Source organism: Pyxicephalus adspersus, chromosome 6 (assembly GCF_032062135.1).
Source record: "Pyxicephalus adspersus chromosome 6, UCB_Pads_2.0, whole genome shotgun sequence".
NCBI lineage: Eukaryota > Metazoa > Chordata > Amphibia > Anura > Pyxicephalidae > Pyxicephalus > Pyxicephalus adspersus.
The window spans coordinates 87632260-87648301 of NC_092863.1; the positions used below are offsets into that span (position 1 = coordinate 87632260).

General features: G+C 37.1%; 1 protein-coding gene across 16 annotated transcripts in view; it reads right to left on the reverse strand.

The window, feature by feature from the left end:
• Positions 1–16042, reverse strand: part of TCF4 (transcription factor 4) — a 276489-nt gene that overhangs the window by 176333 nt on the left and 84114 nt on the right. For 9 of the 16 annotated variants that reach the window (XM_072416499.1, XM_072416502.1, XM_072416488.1 and 6 more), the window contains one exon: positions 15289–15388. In XM_072416499.1, the coding sequence (XP_072272600.1) occupies positions 15289–15388 (100 nt within the window). The remainder of the gene's footprint in view (positions 1–15288; positions 15389–16042) is intronic. The other 7 variants (XM_072416495.1, XM_072416487.1, XM_072416497.1 and 4 more) reach the window with 1 other exon arrangement.

Genomic DNA, 16042 nt, shown 5'->3' on the forward strand with positions numbered 1-16042 from the left:
TGCAGGATCTTACCACAGGTATGACATAAACAAAATAAATTTTAATGAATGTGGCTCAAATTATTCCTCAACTTAGGCTCATCATCACATTCAGTTAGAAGAGTGAGCTGCACTTGCTTTTAAAGATTCATCTCCTCATTCATTTAAGAAAATTGTGGTGAAAATCCAATAACAAAGGACTGATCACTATATCCATTCAAAAACGCAGACCATTATATATGACTATAAGGCATTACGTCCACCACCAAGGCTTCAATAAAGCCAGATGTTTAAAGCCAAAGTTTTTACTTTGTTCAACTCTGAGTTTACTATAATTTCCGTTCATGAGAATCCATTTCTACAGTTAATTACTAAAGCTTAAAATCATAACAAAGTTGCCAGAGCATCCTGTTACTATATTGCATTCTATTAAGTTTGTCTTTTTTTTTCTTAGACAGTGGTCCTTTAAACCAGTGGTCACCAAGATTTTGGATGTCACAGACCACTAAATTTACAGACTCTGGACCGCGCATCTGCGGGAAGCCGTGTCACTCAAAGGGGTAGAAACTTCCCCCAGAGTGACATCATTATAACAGAACCCGTCCACTCTCCAGAAACACAACCCCCACCGCCCTGAGCCTGTGTTGCTTACGGGAGACATGGTCCGCGGCTCTGCTGGGGGTGCACAGGCCAAAGCTGCGAACTACCAAAATTTTCTTCTGGACCACATGTTGAGGACCGTGCTTTAAACAATGTTGTGTTATTCTTATTGTGTGGTCAACGTATTACCAAACAAAATGGTAATAAGTAGACAATTAAACATAAGTCAACACAACCAATATCACCATATAGTGTGTATTTGATAGATTTCTTGTTCTACTCAGTTAGTACTCTTCTATCTTTTGGGGCAAACCACTTGTAGTTGGACAAGATCTGAACACCCATTTGGATTTATTTCTCTGCTAAACATCTAGAGGTAAGATTATCGTACTCTGTGGGCTTTGTACCAGCTACCCCTGTGGTCTTTTTTCCCAGTTGTGTGTATCTGGTGTCTGCTTTTGTCTTCCGAGGTTTACAAAAATATGCTATCTTACCAAGTTATTTCCAGGATATAAATCCATTACATCTCCACTCTCCCAGGGAAGTGTTTTTTGCTGTGAAACATGTAGAGGAAAAATCAGTGGTTTCCCCGGGCACATCACCCGGCACTTTTCAGTAACCACCCGGTTGTTTTTGGGTGGTTACTGATGAATTGGGTTATAATGCAGGGTCCCCCACCCGCCTACAATTTCCTCCCACCCAGCTTAAAATAATTTCTGTGTTGAGCACTCAAATTGTAGGAAAAGGTTTCTTGAAAGTGTTACTTGATACCCTCACCTTTCAAACATTAGCCCGCGGTACCCTGTTGGTGGGTGTTGGCTCTTATCTTAGCATAGAGTACGTTTTGTGGAGCCACCTCTTTATTATTTGTTTTATAACCTATTGTGTAGATATAGAGGAAAGAAAGAGGTTTAAGGCTCAGAGTTTTTGTGCAAAAAGTAGAGTGTGTATTTTGTCACAACAGTGATACAAAGTAATTTTGTCACCATATATCCAATTACTCATTATCATTGGCAATTGATATTGGACAGCAGTTATATATTCCCTCATCCCTTTTCTTGTAAAATATTTGTATTATTTATGTGACCAATAAAGATGATTTTTTATACATATATCTTCATTTTTTTATGAACCAATTTAACAATTCCTCTTGTCCAGGTTCATTCTGTACCTTTTTATTTATAATTACCAATTTATGCAGTCACTTAATTTGGTAATTTAGGCATATACCCAGAAAATGATGACATACTTTAACTTTTCAAAAGATAAGTAGTAAGATATCTATATGTGTGGGTATTTCATATACAGGAAAAAATTAGCACCCTCCCAGCCAAAGCCATGCCAAAGATTATTTTATCCATTTTCCATAAAAGATAGAAAACATTCTGAAACACACTCCTGTATCAGTGTAAAGCCTTAAAATGTGTAAGAGAAAACTTAAATTTCAGAGCTGTTATAGAAACAGAAGGTGATGAAAAATCTTTCACTGGGAGCATCTGGTGATAACTGTCTAAGCGAGTATTGTGGGAAAATTTACTTCTAATTCCTCCTGTTTCTCTGGCACAGGAAGTGAAGGGAAATCTCCCTGATGGAACAGAGTGACAACAAAAGAAAAGCTCAAATCAAACAAAAGTTTTAGCTTTACATACTGTACAAACATAATTAAAAAATATGTTGCAAAATAACAGCCATGCCTGGGCTTTTTATGTAAAATAAAAAATCATTAAATTATATTTTTTCAAAACAAATAATGTTATTCATATTACAAATTATAGATACAAAATCTGATCCACGTGCTGTGCAGTTTAAAATACTGAAAGAGGGATTTGTTTGAAAACTAAATATTTACTTTATACCCAAAATTAACCTGCAAAACTGATGGCTTTATGGTGGCTGGCAGCTAAAGGTTAAAACATTTCATAAACTCATATTATACAATTAAATTCATTATGCAGGGTTTAAGTAAATCTTTAGCAGCAATTCAATTTAAAGGATGCACAAGTAAACATTAAGTAAATTGGCTATGGGAAAATCAATTAACTGTCCAAACTGTGAAAGCAGTAAAGCAAGAAGCAGCAGACTATCCACAGCAGTGCTTGTAACAAAGTCTCAGGGAATAGTTTGCATGCTGCCAAATAGTGTAAAGTCTTGTTAAGTTTACAAAAGAATTCATTACACAAATATTTACATTCTAAGATAGTGCTGAGTGACCAGTGACTGTGGGTGAGCTATGCTATATCTTATGATTACACAGTTGGAGAGTAAACATAATATTTCATTTCATTATATTTTGCTTAAAAAGGAGTGACATTTCTTTGCCACATTCTAGGCACAAGCCTGTACTAGGCAACAGCCTTTATTTGAAAATGCCTTCCATGACTAGTGTTTTTTGGCAAAAGTGAAAGACTGGAAATACCAGGCCAAATCATGTTCACTGTAGACACTCACTCATCTATATCGCAGTCAGTATGGATGAATATCTCTGATGTCAGAAGTTTGACAATTGCTGCCCAGAAATCTCCCACTTGACATGGTGTGTATCTCAGCTTACAAAGGTCAAGTTGTGTAGATCAATGATCGCCAACCTTTTTGATCCTGCAGACCACTACAATTACCGGCTTCAGGCTGCGCATGCGCGGGGAGCCGTGTGTCACTCAAAAAGGGGAGAAACCTCCCCCACAGTGATGTCATAATGCCAGAACCACACCTACTCTCCCATTGCAGATCTGAGCCTGCAATGGGAGAGTGGGCTAGCTGTGTCCAGAGACACAACCTGCCCACTTCCCTGAGCCTGGGATCTCTATGGGGAACATGGTCCGCCGCTGTAGTCGGTGAGTCCTCCCGGCGGGGTCCTTCTCGTGACCCCGCTCAGGGGTGCACCGGCCAGAGCCACGGACCACAAACACTTTCTTGCGGACAACCGGTTGGCGACTGCTGGTGTAGATGGCACAGAAATTAAATCGTTTGTCAGTAAGCCTGCACTGCACAACAATTTAAAAAATAATTTATGCATTCTGGAGTCCTATTCTATGCAAACAGAATCTTATTGCCATGACACAGAAAATAGAACAAATTAAATATTTAATTAAACTTGACAAATAGTAAATAAACTTAAAAAGACAACCTTAGTGTAAGTGCCGCCTATTTGGAGAATTTCCTTCTTCGGGTTTTATACTCACTTTCCCTGTTTAGTACAGCTCCCTCTGCCAGATTTCAGATGGCATCATACTAAGATTTTAATCTCTAATATAAAAACAAAAAAAGGCGCACACAAAAAATAAATGCAGAAAGCTTCTAATGAGATTGTTGTGGATAAATTGCTCCATAAAGGATGTATATACAGATATTAGTGAGAGCTTGGCATGCTTCTACTGTCAATCGGACCTATACCGAGAGATTATGAACTCATTCTAAAGAATGTTAATTGTCAGAATATAAAGTTATCTTTTGTTTTCAGTCACGCACCTGAAACAAACATACTGTTCTGTCGCAATCACCGGAACAACTGCATACTCAATCTGGGTAAGTGATTCAGATTTAAGGTAGGGGATCAGAACACCAACCAGGCAAGTTATATATTTTAAAATCAGGTCAGCAATGGCAGTTTACATAATCTCCCAGTACAGGTCTAAAGGTTTCTTATAAGTGGGCTTAAGCCTCTGTGAAGAATGGAGATGGGTTGAACACAAAGCTAGCAACTGGCTTAATAAAAATGATCAATAGTTTGATCCACAGGTGCCCACAATCCATTGAATATTGTTCCCAGACACCACAACCCATGCTTTTGATTCATGATCATGTGATTACCTTGAGAGCAAGCTATGCCATGGTTTGAAACCCTATTCAGATGGCATTATGTCTCTTGAGTGCAGATGTGCACAATGTACAGTATCAAATATTATCAGTGTGTAAAACATTTTTAGCAACAAAAAAGAGTTAAAAATTTTAGGTTTAGGTTAAAAACTGTTATCTGCAAAAAAGACGCAAGTTAATGTTTGTCGAATTTGTTAGCATTTAACAACAAATATTTGCAAGTTATTTTTTTTTAATCATATTTAATAATATTATTGTAATATCAAAAAGAATACAATAATAAAATCCTGTATGTCCTTAAAAAATATAGGTTGACAATTTAGACATAGAGTTATTGTCAATTTAACTGATAAATGTGGTTTGGGAATCTAGACTCCCATAACCTTTGGTCTTGAAATGGTTAATAAATATTAGCCTGGAAAATAACCCTGGGAGTGCCACATCACAATCTTTTCAGCCAATCAAAATAAATGCAGCAAAATTTAGTTTAGAAAGATAGGTAACATTTTAAACTGTAAGCCAGGGCAAAATTAGGACAAATACAATGTCAGTACAATTACAAATATTTTAAAAACCCTGCAGGTACTGAAAAACCTCTGTTGATTTGCCAAGACAAAATCAGGGACTCCAGTTCAAATTTTGCACCAATGTTTTGTAACTCTTTAAAAAAAGTAATCATATCCCCCCCACCGCCACCACCAAAAATGAATCTGGCCCATCATGAAAGGAAAAGCCCCCAGTCATGACTGCCATGGAAATAATTAAAACATGAAAACAGGAACAGAGCCACTGTAGGTGTTGTCTGAAAGATATGCTAAGCTGGTATCAATGAGTCAAAACAGGCAGTGAGACCAAAAATGGAAAATAAGGAAGTTGTCTTTGCTAAATATAGAGATAGTTAAAGCTGAACTCCAGACAGAAACACAAAATGTCAGTTTCAATAGTTGTGTATTAAATAATTGATTTGTATGTATGCAATAATTAAAATGCATTTATTAAACAATTACTGCACGGTACTTGCAACTTGAAATCTTATTGTTTCCTATACAGCAGCAGGAGAGAAGAGCAGCACTAACCAATCAGTCTCTGCTATATGCACATGTGGCAACTCGGATCCTTAATGCTGTGTTGCTCCTCCTACAGTCAAACAACAGATAGTAGTCTGAGAAGTGACACTACTTTATTCCTTAACCAATATATGGAAAATGGAGTCGACCTTCTGGTTGTGATATGTGGCAGAGTTATAGGATTGTTAGTACTGGCTGCACAAAACACAATCTTTTTAAAAAGAGATTGAAAAAATGAAGGGCTAGTTAAGATATGTGATCACTTTTCTAAGCAAAGAACCTTTTTTAGACACAGTTTTATTTGATGGCTGGCCTAACAATGTATAGTCATTTAAAACCTTGATTTCAGCTAAGAAAATAAAATACCTGTCAGCTTGTTCCTTGTCAACATAACATACTCCTGATTGGTTCTTTCCCCTTCCAGTTCCAGTGCTACTATACAGGGACTGTAGGAGGCCGATGGCACAGAAATACAGATGTTTACATGAATTGCATGAAAACTCGATTGATGTAAAAGTTATCAGCAATAATTGTGAAACTATAATAAAACAGTCAACGCAGTTATTTAATTATAAAAATAATTTGGAAAAGCGAGCATACATATCTGACTAAATCTAGAAAATCAACATTTTATATTCTCATGTCCTGTTGGGGATAGAAGGGCAGCACCAATCAGGCCCATATTAACCTAAATTAAATTCATCTAAAGTCTTTAAATCTGTTTAAAACTTTAAATTATTAAGCAATTGTTTTTTTTTTCCATACAGAATATTCACATAGTTCAACATTTCACTTAACCACCTGAGCGTTACACTGAGGTCTAGATTTCTGTACCAAAAGTGATCCACTGTTTTTCATGAAATTTTTTTTTTTAATTGTAGACCTGTAACTTACAGAAATATGTCCGAACAGGGGTTCTAGTAGATAATATGAATATAAAAAATATTTTTTGTATTGGATTGGATACGGGAGTTTGTATTCAATCCAATACAAAATGACAGTTTGAATTTACCAGTTATATACTTTGTAATTTTTTGAATTATTTTGTATTGGATTGAATACAGGAGTTTGTATTCAATCCAATACAAAATGTTTGAATAAATTTCAATTTGAATTTCCCGCACACGCGCCGACGTCATCACGCACGCAGGGAGGAGCCGTCCGTTTTTTTTTTTCTCCGCCGGACGGCTTCTCGCTTCAGAGATCATCCGGAGCTGGAACAAGAAGGACGTGGACGATCAGCGGGACCAGGTAAGAAGCCGGCCGGCATCTTGTGTTCCGCCGGCTGGCATCTTACCGGTCCCGCTGGCACCCGACGAAGGACACTCGACGCTGGAGAGGGAGATCGGCGGACGACGATCGACGGAGGACGACGCTGGAACACGACGCTGGATGAGCACAGCGGGACCAGGTAAGTAAGGATGGGAAAAAACTCGGGGTTAACTATCCTAGCCGTTTTTTTTGCACGTACAAAGGTCGGGCTTAATGGCTAGGAGGTTAAACCTCAGTGACATAAATATAAGACATATGATACATTGCTGGCAGCATCTATCTGTCAAAATATGGCAGTGGGAGTTACCAATGAAATATAGTAACTGTAGAAGCTGCTTCTGTCAAAACATGGACATTTAACTCTGACATTTAACCACCAATCAGACTCAATAGAAAGAGATAGATATCAGAAATATGTTATTACTTTTGTATCGACTCTGTTTCATTTATCTGCAGATTCTTTGTTTTGCAGATAACTCAAACAAGAGTGACAAGCAGCAGCCTGATAAGTAAAAAAGTTGCTTTATTTATAAGTAAAATAATACCATGTATTACCACTAATATTTACCATCTAATTTTTATTTATATTTTGGAAATATGAATATGTAAACTTTTTTTGATCTTTTTGTTCATTATTTTTTTTGAGTTGCCTTAAAAAAAGCAACTTTATTTCATTTGTAAATACCTTTGCAATTCTTTGTACTATAATATAAATTTTGTGTCAGTGTGCAAGAAAAAAAGGTATATTTTTAATCTAAAGTATAGGAACTTAGTTAATTTGGGCTATTTAGGGTCAACTGTTGTTTAAAAAGAACCTCTCATTTCCCAAAGTAGGTGGAGGAGAAAGAGAAGAACCAAGGAACACACTAAACTATCATTTCAGATACACAAATACAGGGCCATTCAGAAATGTAGTGCCAGGATGAAATTTAGATCCAGGGGACAAAGTAGTATAAAAGCAACATTTCCCATTTGATTGGAACATTATAGTTTATATATCTATGCATGTGAACCACCAACTGCAGGGAATATATCTGATGATGTATTAATACTTTTTTGTATTTCACTTTCCTTTATGGTATTTATATCTTATTATCTACATGCAAATCAAGCTATCAAGCAAAACCAACAGTTACAGGGTTTGGAACAAGCTAAAAAGGTGATTAAATTAAAATGGTTTAAACTGTTTTTTTAATATAATAAAGCAGATATTTTGTAGTTAGACAATAGTTTTTATATAGAAAATATAAAAAGAGTTAGCTGAATTCAGACATAAATGTAGTACTATCAAAAGCAAAAATGTCATGTATACTGCTGTCATCGGTTTCTGAGTGTTCTCTAGATCTAATAATTTTCACAGGTTGAAATCTGAAATATTATAATTCATTATAATATTTTTAGGTGCTTTTTTTTTTACATTTCTCCACATGAAAGCTGCATTCACTGCCAAGGAATAGTGATAGTTATAGAGTTGGGAGAACCCATATAACACAACAGGGGTACCATTCAATAAAGTTTAGTAATATGGTTTAAAGTTTTTATTTTTAAGGTTTTAGGAATTTTTTCGAAACTTAAACCTATTGTTGCAGTTGCTTAGTAGGTTTTAGCTGGAGTTTGGCTTCAGCTTGTTTGTTGCTTTATCAAAAAGCAACAATTAAAAAAAAAATGTCAACCAATTATAAAAAGAAAACAAATGAACAAATGTATTGAAAGATATAACAGAACGTAAAAACAAAAAAACATAAAAAAAACAAAACATGTAAAATATACAGGGAGATCTCCACACTCACAGAAGCTTTGTTCTATACAACCCCCCTGTAATACAAATAATTTGTTAGGCAAAAATTACAGGTGAGTGGGATGAATAGAACAAAGCTTCTGTGACCTCAGTGTGGAGATCTCCCTGGGAGATTTTAAGAAGTGGAAAACCCCTTTAAATATTTAACACTGATTGTTTCATTTACACCATCAATGAGAAGCATCAATGTGAAACTTGGGAAAAAAGGACAGAAATGAGATCCAATTACAGTGTGGGGAGAAGGGGTTAATTAGGAAGATCTGGAGCTGAGAATGCAATTTGCATGAACTGTACTTTTATACTTGAGGATAGAGTGGAAAAATAACCCTTTTGTATAGAAAAGAAAGCCTCTGCATCAGAGGAAGAGAATACTACTGTTAAAGACTATAATTTACAACACTTCCAAAAGGCTATCAATTACGAGAAAGTGGTAAAAAAACTGAATTCCTTCAATTTTTAGAGCTACAGTATATAGTGTTAGTGTTTAAACAGAAAGGATCCTGTCTAACATGATCTTCGTAATCTAACTTGCTCTGCCAATTTGAAGCTGCAATCCAAGCAAGCATTGAATTACATGTACCAGTACTGCCAAAGGATTTGTGATTCTGTTTATCCAGTCTTATGATGCCAGAGGTAGGTCATTACTTGACAGTAAGGAAGCAACAGAACACTGAGAATGCTGAGATCATCTGTTTTACTCATGCTACTCTGTCCTTCTGTCAGCACATGTGTATGCAACAGGGCGCAGACCCTTCTATCCCTAACAGAGGCTAATAACCCGCTGATGTATTGATTAACTCAGGTATATATGCTAACATTTACAAATATTTTGTTATGGCTTAAAAACTGCATTGACTATTGCTTTATAATTGACTGTAAATCAGCTCTTAAGTACAATAATATACTGTTCAGTTTATAAAAATCATTCAATTGGCTAGAATTGCATAGAACTTCCAAACATTCTGACATTTGTAAATCTGTTTGCAAATGTTGAATTTAGCACAAAATGTTATAGTGAATAAGCACAAGGTGACAGGTCTTCAGCAAATGCTTAGCTACGGCTAAAAAGAAGGAAATAGGCAGGTTTGTCCTTTTATAAATATACCACCTATAAACACTGCAAAGTTTGGCAGAGGTAGGGACAATTATTTGCTACATATATTTATTTACCGTATTTTTCGGACCATAAGACGCACTTTTTTTCCTCCTAAAGTGGGGGGAAAATCAGGGTGCGTCTTATGGTCCGAATGCAGAGGTACAGGGGCATATTTTTTTACTTGCCGCCTTCGTGGGCGGGCACAAGTGCCGCACGCTGGATCTCAGGGGAAATCAAATCAATTTTTTTTTTCTTGTTTTCCCTTGTGCGGAAAACCTGGTGCGTCTTATAGTCCGGAGCGTCTTATGGTCCGAAAAATACGGTACTTCTTGCAGTTATATGCCCACATTTTATAAGGGAACAGAGAACCATTAAGCCCCGTCCTCCTAGAAAGCTGCACAACATATTTGGAAGGAAGCCAACCAAGGGCTAGTTTATACAGGTGGTTTGTAGCAAGGTTACTGCTTCCTCACACCCATGAACTGTGTCCATGGTTGAGACTCCACTTGAGCGTATCACCCACAGAAACCCATAGGGAATGAATGAGGGTGGTAGTAACATGCCTACTGTAAAAAAGTTATACAAAAAAGTAAAGTTCATTAGGGACCAGCATAGCAGTTGGGTGGACAAGTAGCTGGCAACCATAGAAGGGCTATTCAGGAACTGCTAGTCTCACCACCCATCTGAACAACCCAACCATCAATGCACTGCACCTTAACATGCTTAAGAAAAACTACATATCATCAATACGGCTTCTAAATTCCCTTTGTTTAAGTGATATAGTCTCTTGTTCTTTATTGTGTCCTTTAGTACCCTAGACTGGATGAGTGAACACAGGCATCTGACACTCTGGGAGGTGTAGAATACGAGAGACTTTGCCAAAAGATGCAGAGTTGGTATGAAGAAGACATGGACATTAGATGCCAGCAAGGCAAGTATAAGAGCAATTCTTTCAAGGACTTGCGGACAGGGACAATTTTAAGCCTTCTTGCATACAATCTTTATAACACCGATGGTAGTGAGCAAGCCTGAAGAAGTTGTGTATAAGTTAGATATATACATTTTATGCTAGAGTTGTTTAAAGTAAAATAAAGTTGTGGTTCTGAGTGTACATCTATAATTTTGTCCAGTGATGTACAAGATTTAGCTTACCAACCCTTAAAGCCTTACTCCAGGTTGGGCACAAAGCTTGACCCATATCCCTACTTTGTTTACTTTATGATTTTTTTCAATACACTTACCTTTTTCTAGCTATGTTGTCTTTAATTACATGGTGTGTCAAGTCTTCTTCTAACTTCCAGTAATGGGTACTTACATGTGTAATATTCTGCAATAATGGTCAAGGGCAATTCCATACTGAAACACTGTAAACCCAAGGTGGTATCATGAGGCACTCCCAGGTCCATGACATCCTAGGCTCACATGAAGTAGGCTGAATTACAATGGCAAAATCTTCATTTTCATTTTAAATACGACTGTACATCATTTTTTACTTTAAAAATAAGTTAAGGTTTAATTGGGGGCCAGATTTCTTTTTTTTTTGCTACTTTATATTTCACAACACATATTTGCAGACCGCTTACACAGTGGTCCTGGATGATTGCTCACCACATCAGGCATCATGTGATAAGAGATATGAAATGTGAAACTACAGAGATGAGACAGACATCCAGAATCTGTAGGTGGACCGGTCTTCCAATTTCCAGCTCATGATGCATTTACACAATATAACATCAACTCATTTATTCGGAAATGGAACATCTGTGTCAGCAGACTGAAAGGAAAAGTTTCTGCACAAGACTTGCTGGTTAAAGGGAATGTACAGTGGTTTTAATTATTTCTGTACATTTAACATGCTAAAAAATTGTAAATACTTTTATGAATATTTGTTAATGTAAGAAAAAAAATCCTTGTAAAAGAAAACAGATATTTGGTGGCAAGCAAACAACAAAATAATCATAGAATTCCCAGATTCATAATCAGGTATTTTAGGTCAAAGTCTGATTTTGGAACTTCGATACATCAAAAACACCTTACCCTAGTGCAGCGTTTCTCAATCTTTTTAACATTGGGAAACCTTTGGAATTTCAGATCTTCAGAGAAAACCTGACAAAAATTAAATCCACTGCTCACAGTTCATTAGCATGGTGGTCAGTGGTAAAAATGCCTCTTAAGGCAGCACAGTGGCTCAGAGGTTAGCACACTGGCGTTTGCAGCACAAGGTCCCAGATTTGAATCTCGGCCAGGACACTATCTGGACAGATTTGCAGGTTCTTCTTGTGTATGCATGGGTTTCCTCCAGGTACCTTTGTTTAACCAAACATGCAGTTTGGTTAATTTGGGTCCTCCCAAATTGACCTTAGAATGTGTTAATGACATATGAATATGATAGAGACATTAGATTGTGAGCTCCATTAATTGACAGTAAGTAACATGACTATGGACTTTGCAAAGTGCTGCGTAATATGTCAGCGCTTTATAAATATTGGATAATAATAATAATAATAATACATTGTTGGTCATCGAGAACAATGCTACCCTTGCATATAGCCAAAAAGATCATTGGTGTCAGTTACTAACTGCCCTGAGAGGAACAAACTGTTCAAAAAAACCCTAGCAACCTGTTGCAAACCTATTCCTCACCTTGACCTATGCCTAGAACAGGGCAAGACAACCTAAATATTCAAAATGACTAGAGGTCTGACAAGTTCCAAGAGTCAGATCTATCTATCTATCTATCTATCTATCTATCTTTAGGGGAAATGTAATGCGGATAATCCAACTAATCAATTCTAAAGTTTCCCTGACCTGTAATATTCAAATGATTTTTTTAAATGTGCAATCTGGTATAATTCTAGGAATCTGCTTGTTACAGTATTTTGATCTCCACAGACCTTTCCAGGTAGATAGAATAGAGAATTGGTAAAACCCCTGCTGGTTTATTTTGGCTGCGTCCCATTGGGGAGACAAAACAGGAAGAGAAATTCTCTACAAAGTTCTCTCTATATATAGAAAGGGTGAATTCCCCCCTCCTCCATCCAGGCACACAATGTAACCTTTTATTCAATTCAACAAAAAAAGACCAAGAACAAACATTGTCCTGAGCTCCTAGGTGGTCAGACTGTCATTATCATGGACCCAGGTAATAAACTTGTCACCCTAGTTGGTCTGGCTGTCATTGGTTTGGGTCCACAGGTGTTCAGTCACTATGCTGGGCCTACAGGTGGTCATCCTGTAATTCTACTAGACCTGGGAGATCAGTCTATCCATTTCCCAAGTTGAACAATTATCTGTAGCCCTGGTTAACCAGGTGACCAACTGATCTGTTCTGTGCCTCAAATGTAAAACCTTGCCATTGGCTTGGTTTCCCCGTTTTTTTTTCTAGACCTGGATATACAAAATGTATATTGTGCTGGCAGGCAAACATTGTGTCCTACAGATGGGATCAACAGGAAAAAAGTGAGAATGAAAGAGAAAAAGAAAAAAATGGGGGTTGTATAAATGTCTACACTAAATATTGTACTGATGATGGTACAAAAAAAATCAATTTTATCTGAACACACACATTACCAGACAGACAGTACCTAATGCAGTTTAGCAACGCATTGTGATCAGCCCCAAGAGTCTTATATATACTGTATATGGGACTGCAAGGAACATTAACATGGTTTCACACTTACATGAATTGCAATGGGGTAAATTATCAGCTAATTTTCAGTTAATTTTCCAAGCCCTTACCAATTTAATAGTCCTGATTTCTTTACTTACGAATAATTACTTTATTTTTAGGTGTGTTGTACTATACAGTAGCACCTATCCCATTCAGCAGGATTTGTTTGTGTACACATGTAACAAGAGGAAACACTTGATGAAAAAGGAAAGCTATCCACAACATATGTGTGCTGCTGATAGGGAGTGCCTGGTATAGCACAGATGTTGCCTGGCTCAGCAGGTGTAACAAAGCAACAACACAACTGCAATACAACTAATTCTGAGGTGACACTGAGTTGCCAAACATAGAATAGCCAGCCCGATGGTCAGTTGGAGTTCCTAGCCATGTGCTCTGTAACCTTAAACCTGAGGAGCTGGGAATTTACACAGGGCATCTGCTCCTCATTGAAACACATGGCATGGGAGTGAAGGGAAGGTAAGTATACACAGCGTACAGAGCAGACACTGAATTATTTCTGTTGCTTTACAATGCATGCAAACTGCCTGTTCCTCTGTTCCTATGGAAAAGCTCCTAAGGAGAACAAATATGCACTCTCTGGACTAGTTGCATTTGAAACAAATGGAAACATGGACAAATCACAGTTAGTGACCCTAGTACCTCCAATAAAAAGTCATAATTGACAAAAAAAAGTAAGTTGTTGCTTCTTGGTGTGGTATATAGTGCCATAATGGCAGATAGAAATTGACCAAATGAATCCAAAAGCAGAGAGTGTTTTTTGGAGATAGGACCAATGTAAGCGGTCAAACGCTTTTTCAGCGTCTAAAGTAATAAAGGTAGATTGGAGGTTATAGTATTCACTAAGTTGTTGCTTTTTAAAATTTTACAATACTTGACCAAACACAAAAAAGCCTCAAAAATTGAGTTCATCCCTACCATATACCAAAGGAAAAAAAAAATTTATGGTGTGCAGGTAGATTTTTAGAATCCAGTGGCTGATTTTATATACTAGATCACTGCTGAAACGTATATATCACTTTAATACAGTTTGTCCTTTTAAGTCTATCCCTACTCCTCCTTCTCTGCAAACTATGCCAAAAACCTTAGATACCTTAGCAGAACAGAACCTCAATTTAATGAATGTAATTAACAACGAGTGTCACATATAATATTATCCAAGTATAGTATGTGTCTATTTTAGTCTTTTAACAATATAACCTAAACCAGATGCAATAATTCTATATAGCCTGTTACCGCCTTACAAAGCAATACATTCATACTATCCTGAATCTGTTAGTATCTGACTTGGCATCTCAGTGCTGTGGAATTGTGGCACAAGACGTCGGTAGTAACTGTGAGATGACTCCCAATTTTCAGTGGTGAAGACTTGCTGAAGAATTATGTAATCTGTCACTTTTTTACCTAGTTTTAAAATAGATTGGTTGCATGGTCGGTACAACTTGTTATAGTTTGCATAATCTGCAAATGAGCTGTGCCACATTGAACTGCATAGGTAAATGTTGTTTTAAAACTATAAGATTAGGCGAATTAAGAGTCAGACTTAAGTACGAGGGTAAAGTTAGCAGTCAGGTCAGACACTTTTGTGTTTGCAAAAGTTTGCTGGATCACCCAGCTTCACTGTGTAAAGTGTACCCTCTCCAGCCTTGGAGAGCTTTATTAAATCAGGCCCAGTGACACAAAAAAGAAACTGAACTGTGGAATCTGTGCACAACAAAATTTAGGCAGCTGATCATCTTCAGTGCTTAACTTAGGTACGGTTTCACACAAGCTGCAGTCTAACTCAGTCTAACTGCAGTGTTGCTCATTACAATAACAGGTTGTCGCTGAATTTGACTGGGTAAAGCATGAATGCCAATATCTGCATGGTTATTAGGCAGTATATCATTAATTTGGCTTCAAGTCTGGGACATAACCACAAAAGTTTAGAAAGCAATAAATAGCAGCACAACGATTGAGAATCTCCAAAACTTACTCTGTAATCTTGAATTTACAAACGGTGGTGAGAGATTGTCGTGTGACGTCAGGTCCCTGCTTGTCATGTGTTCATAATGAGATCCTTCCCCGTAGTTCTGCTGATAAAAAAAATAGAGGGAGGAATCAGTAATGGGTAAGTAATATGTATCATTCACATGATTATCATATGCATTATGGGAGACATTCGGAAGACTGGGCAATACCCAGGAATCATGTAAACCAATCCAACTGAAAATAGATAGCACCACCTAACCCTCAGCTACCTCCCATTATGGATCTAGATGTCAATTTTAAAATGTAATTGCCAATAAAGGTAACCTCTGCCATCTATGCATTTTGTCTTCCCTGGTTCCTCCTTTTTCCCTAACCAACCTCATTACCCTGTAAATTATATTACATACATCAGTGTTCTACCCAGAATGTTTATTTTTAAGCTGGGTGGAAGGAAGCTGTAGGTGGTGGTCCCATATTGAGATCAAACTTCTCAAGAACCATCCAAAAACAGCTAGGTGGCTACTGAAAAATGCCTGGTGGTGCATCTATCTAAAGGGGGCTGGGAAGAACACTGATACATTATTAAAACCCCAGTGATGCCTTCACTGCAACTCTGTGCTACTTAATGAAGATCATGGGTGGTGCAAATGACCAGCAAAGTTCTGTACATAGTTTCCTTTAAAAAAAAATCACAATAATCAGATTGAATTTTGCCTTTGTCAATTTTCTGAAATATAATATTCAGGAAGCATCCAATG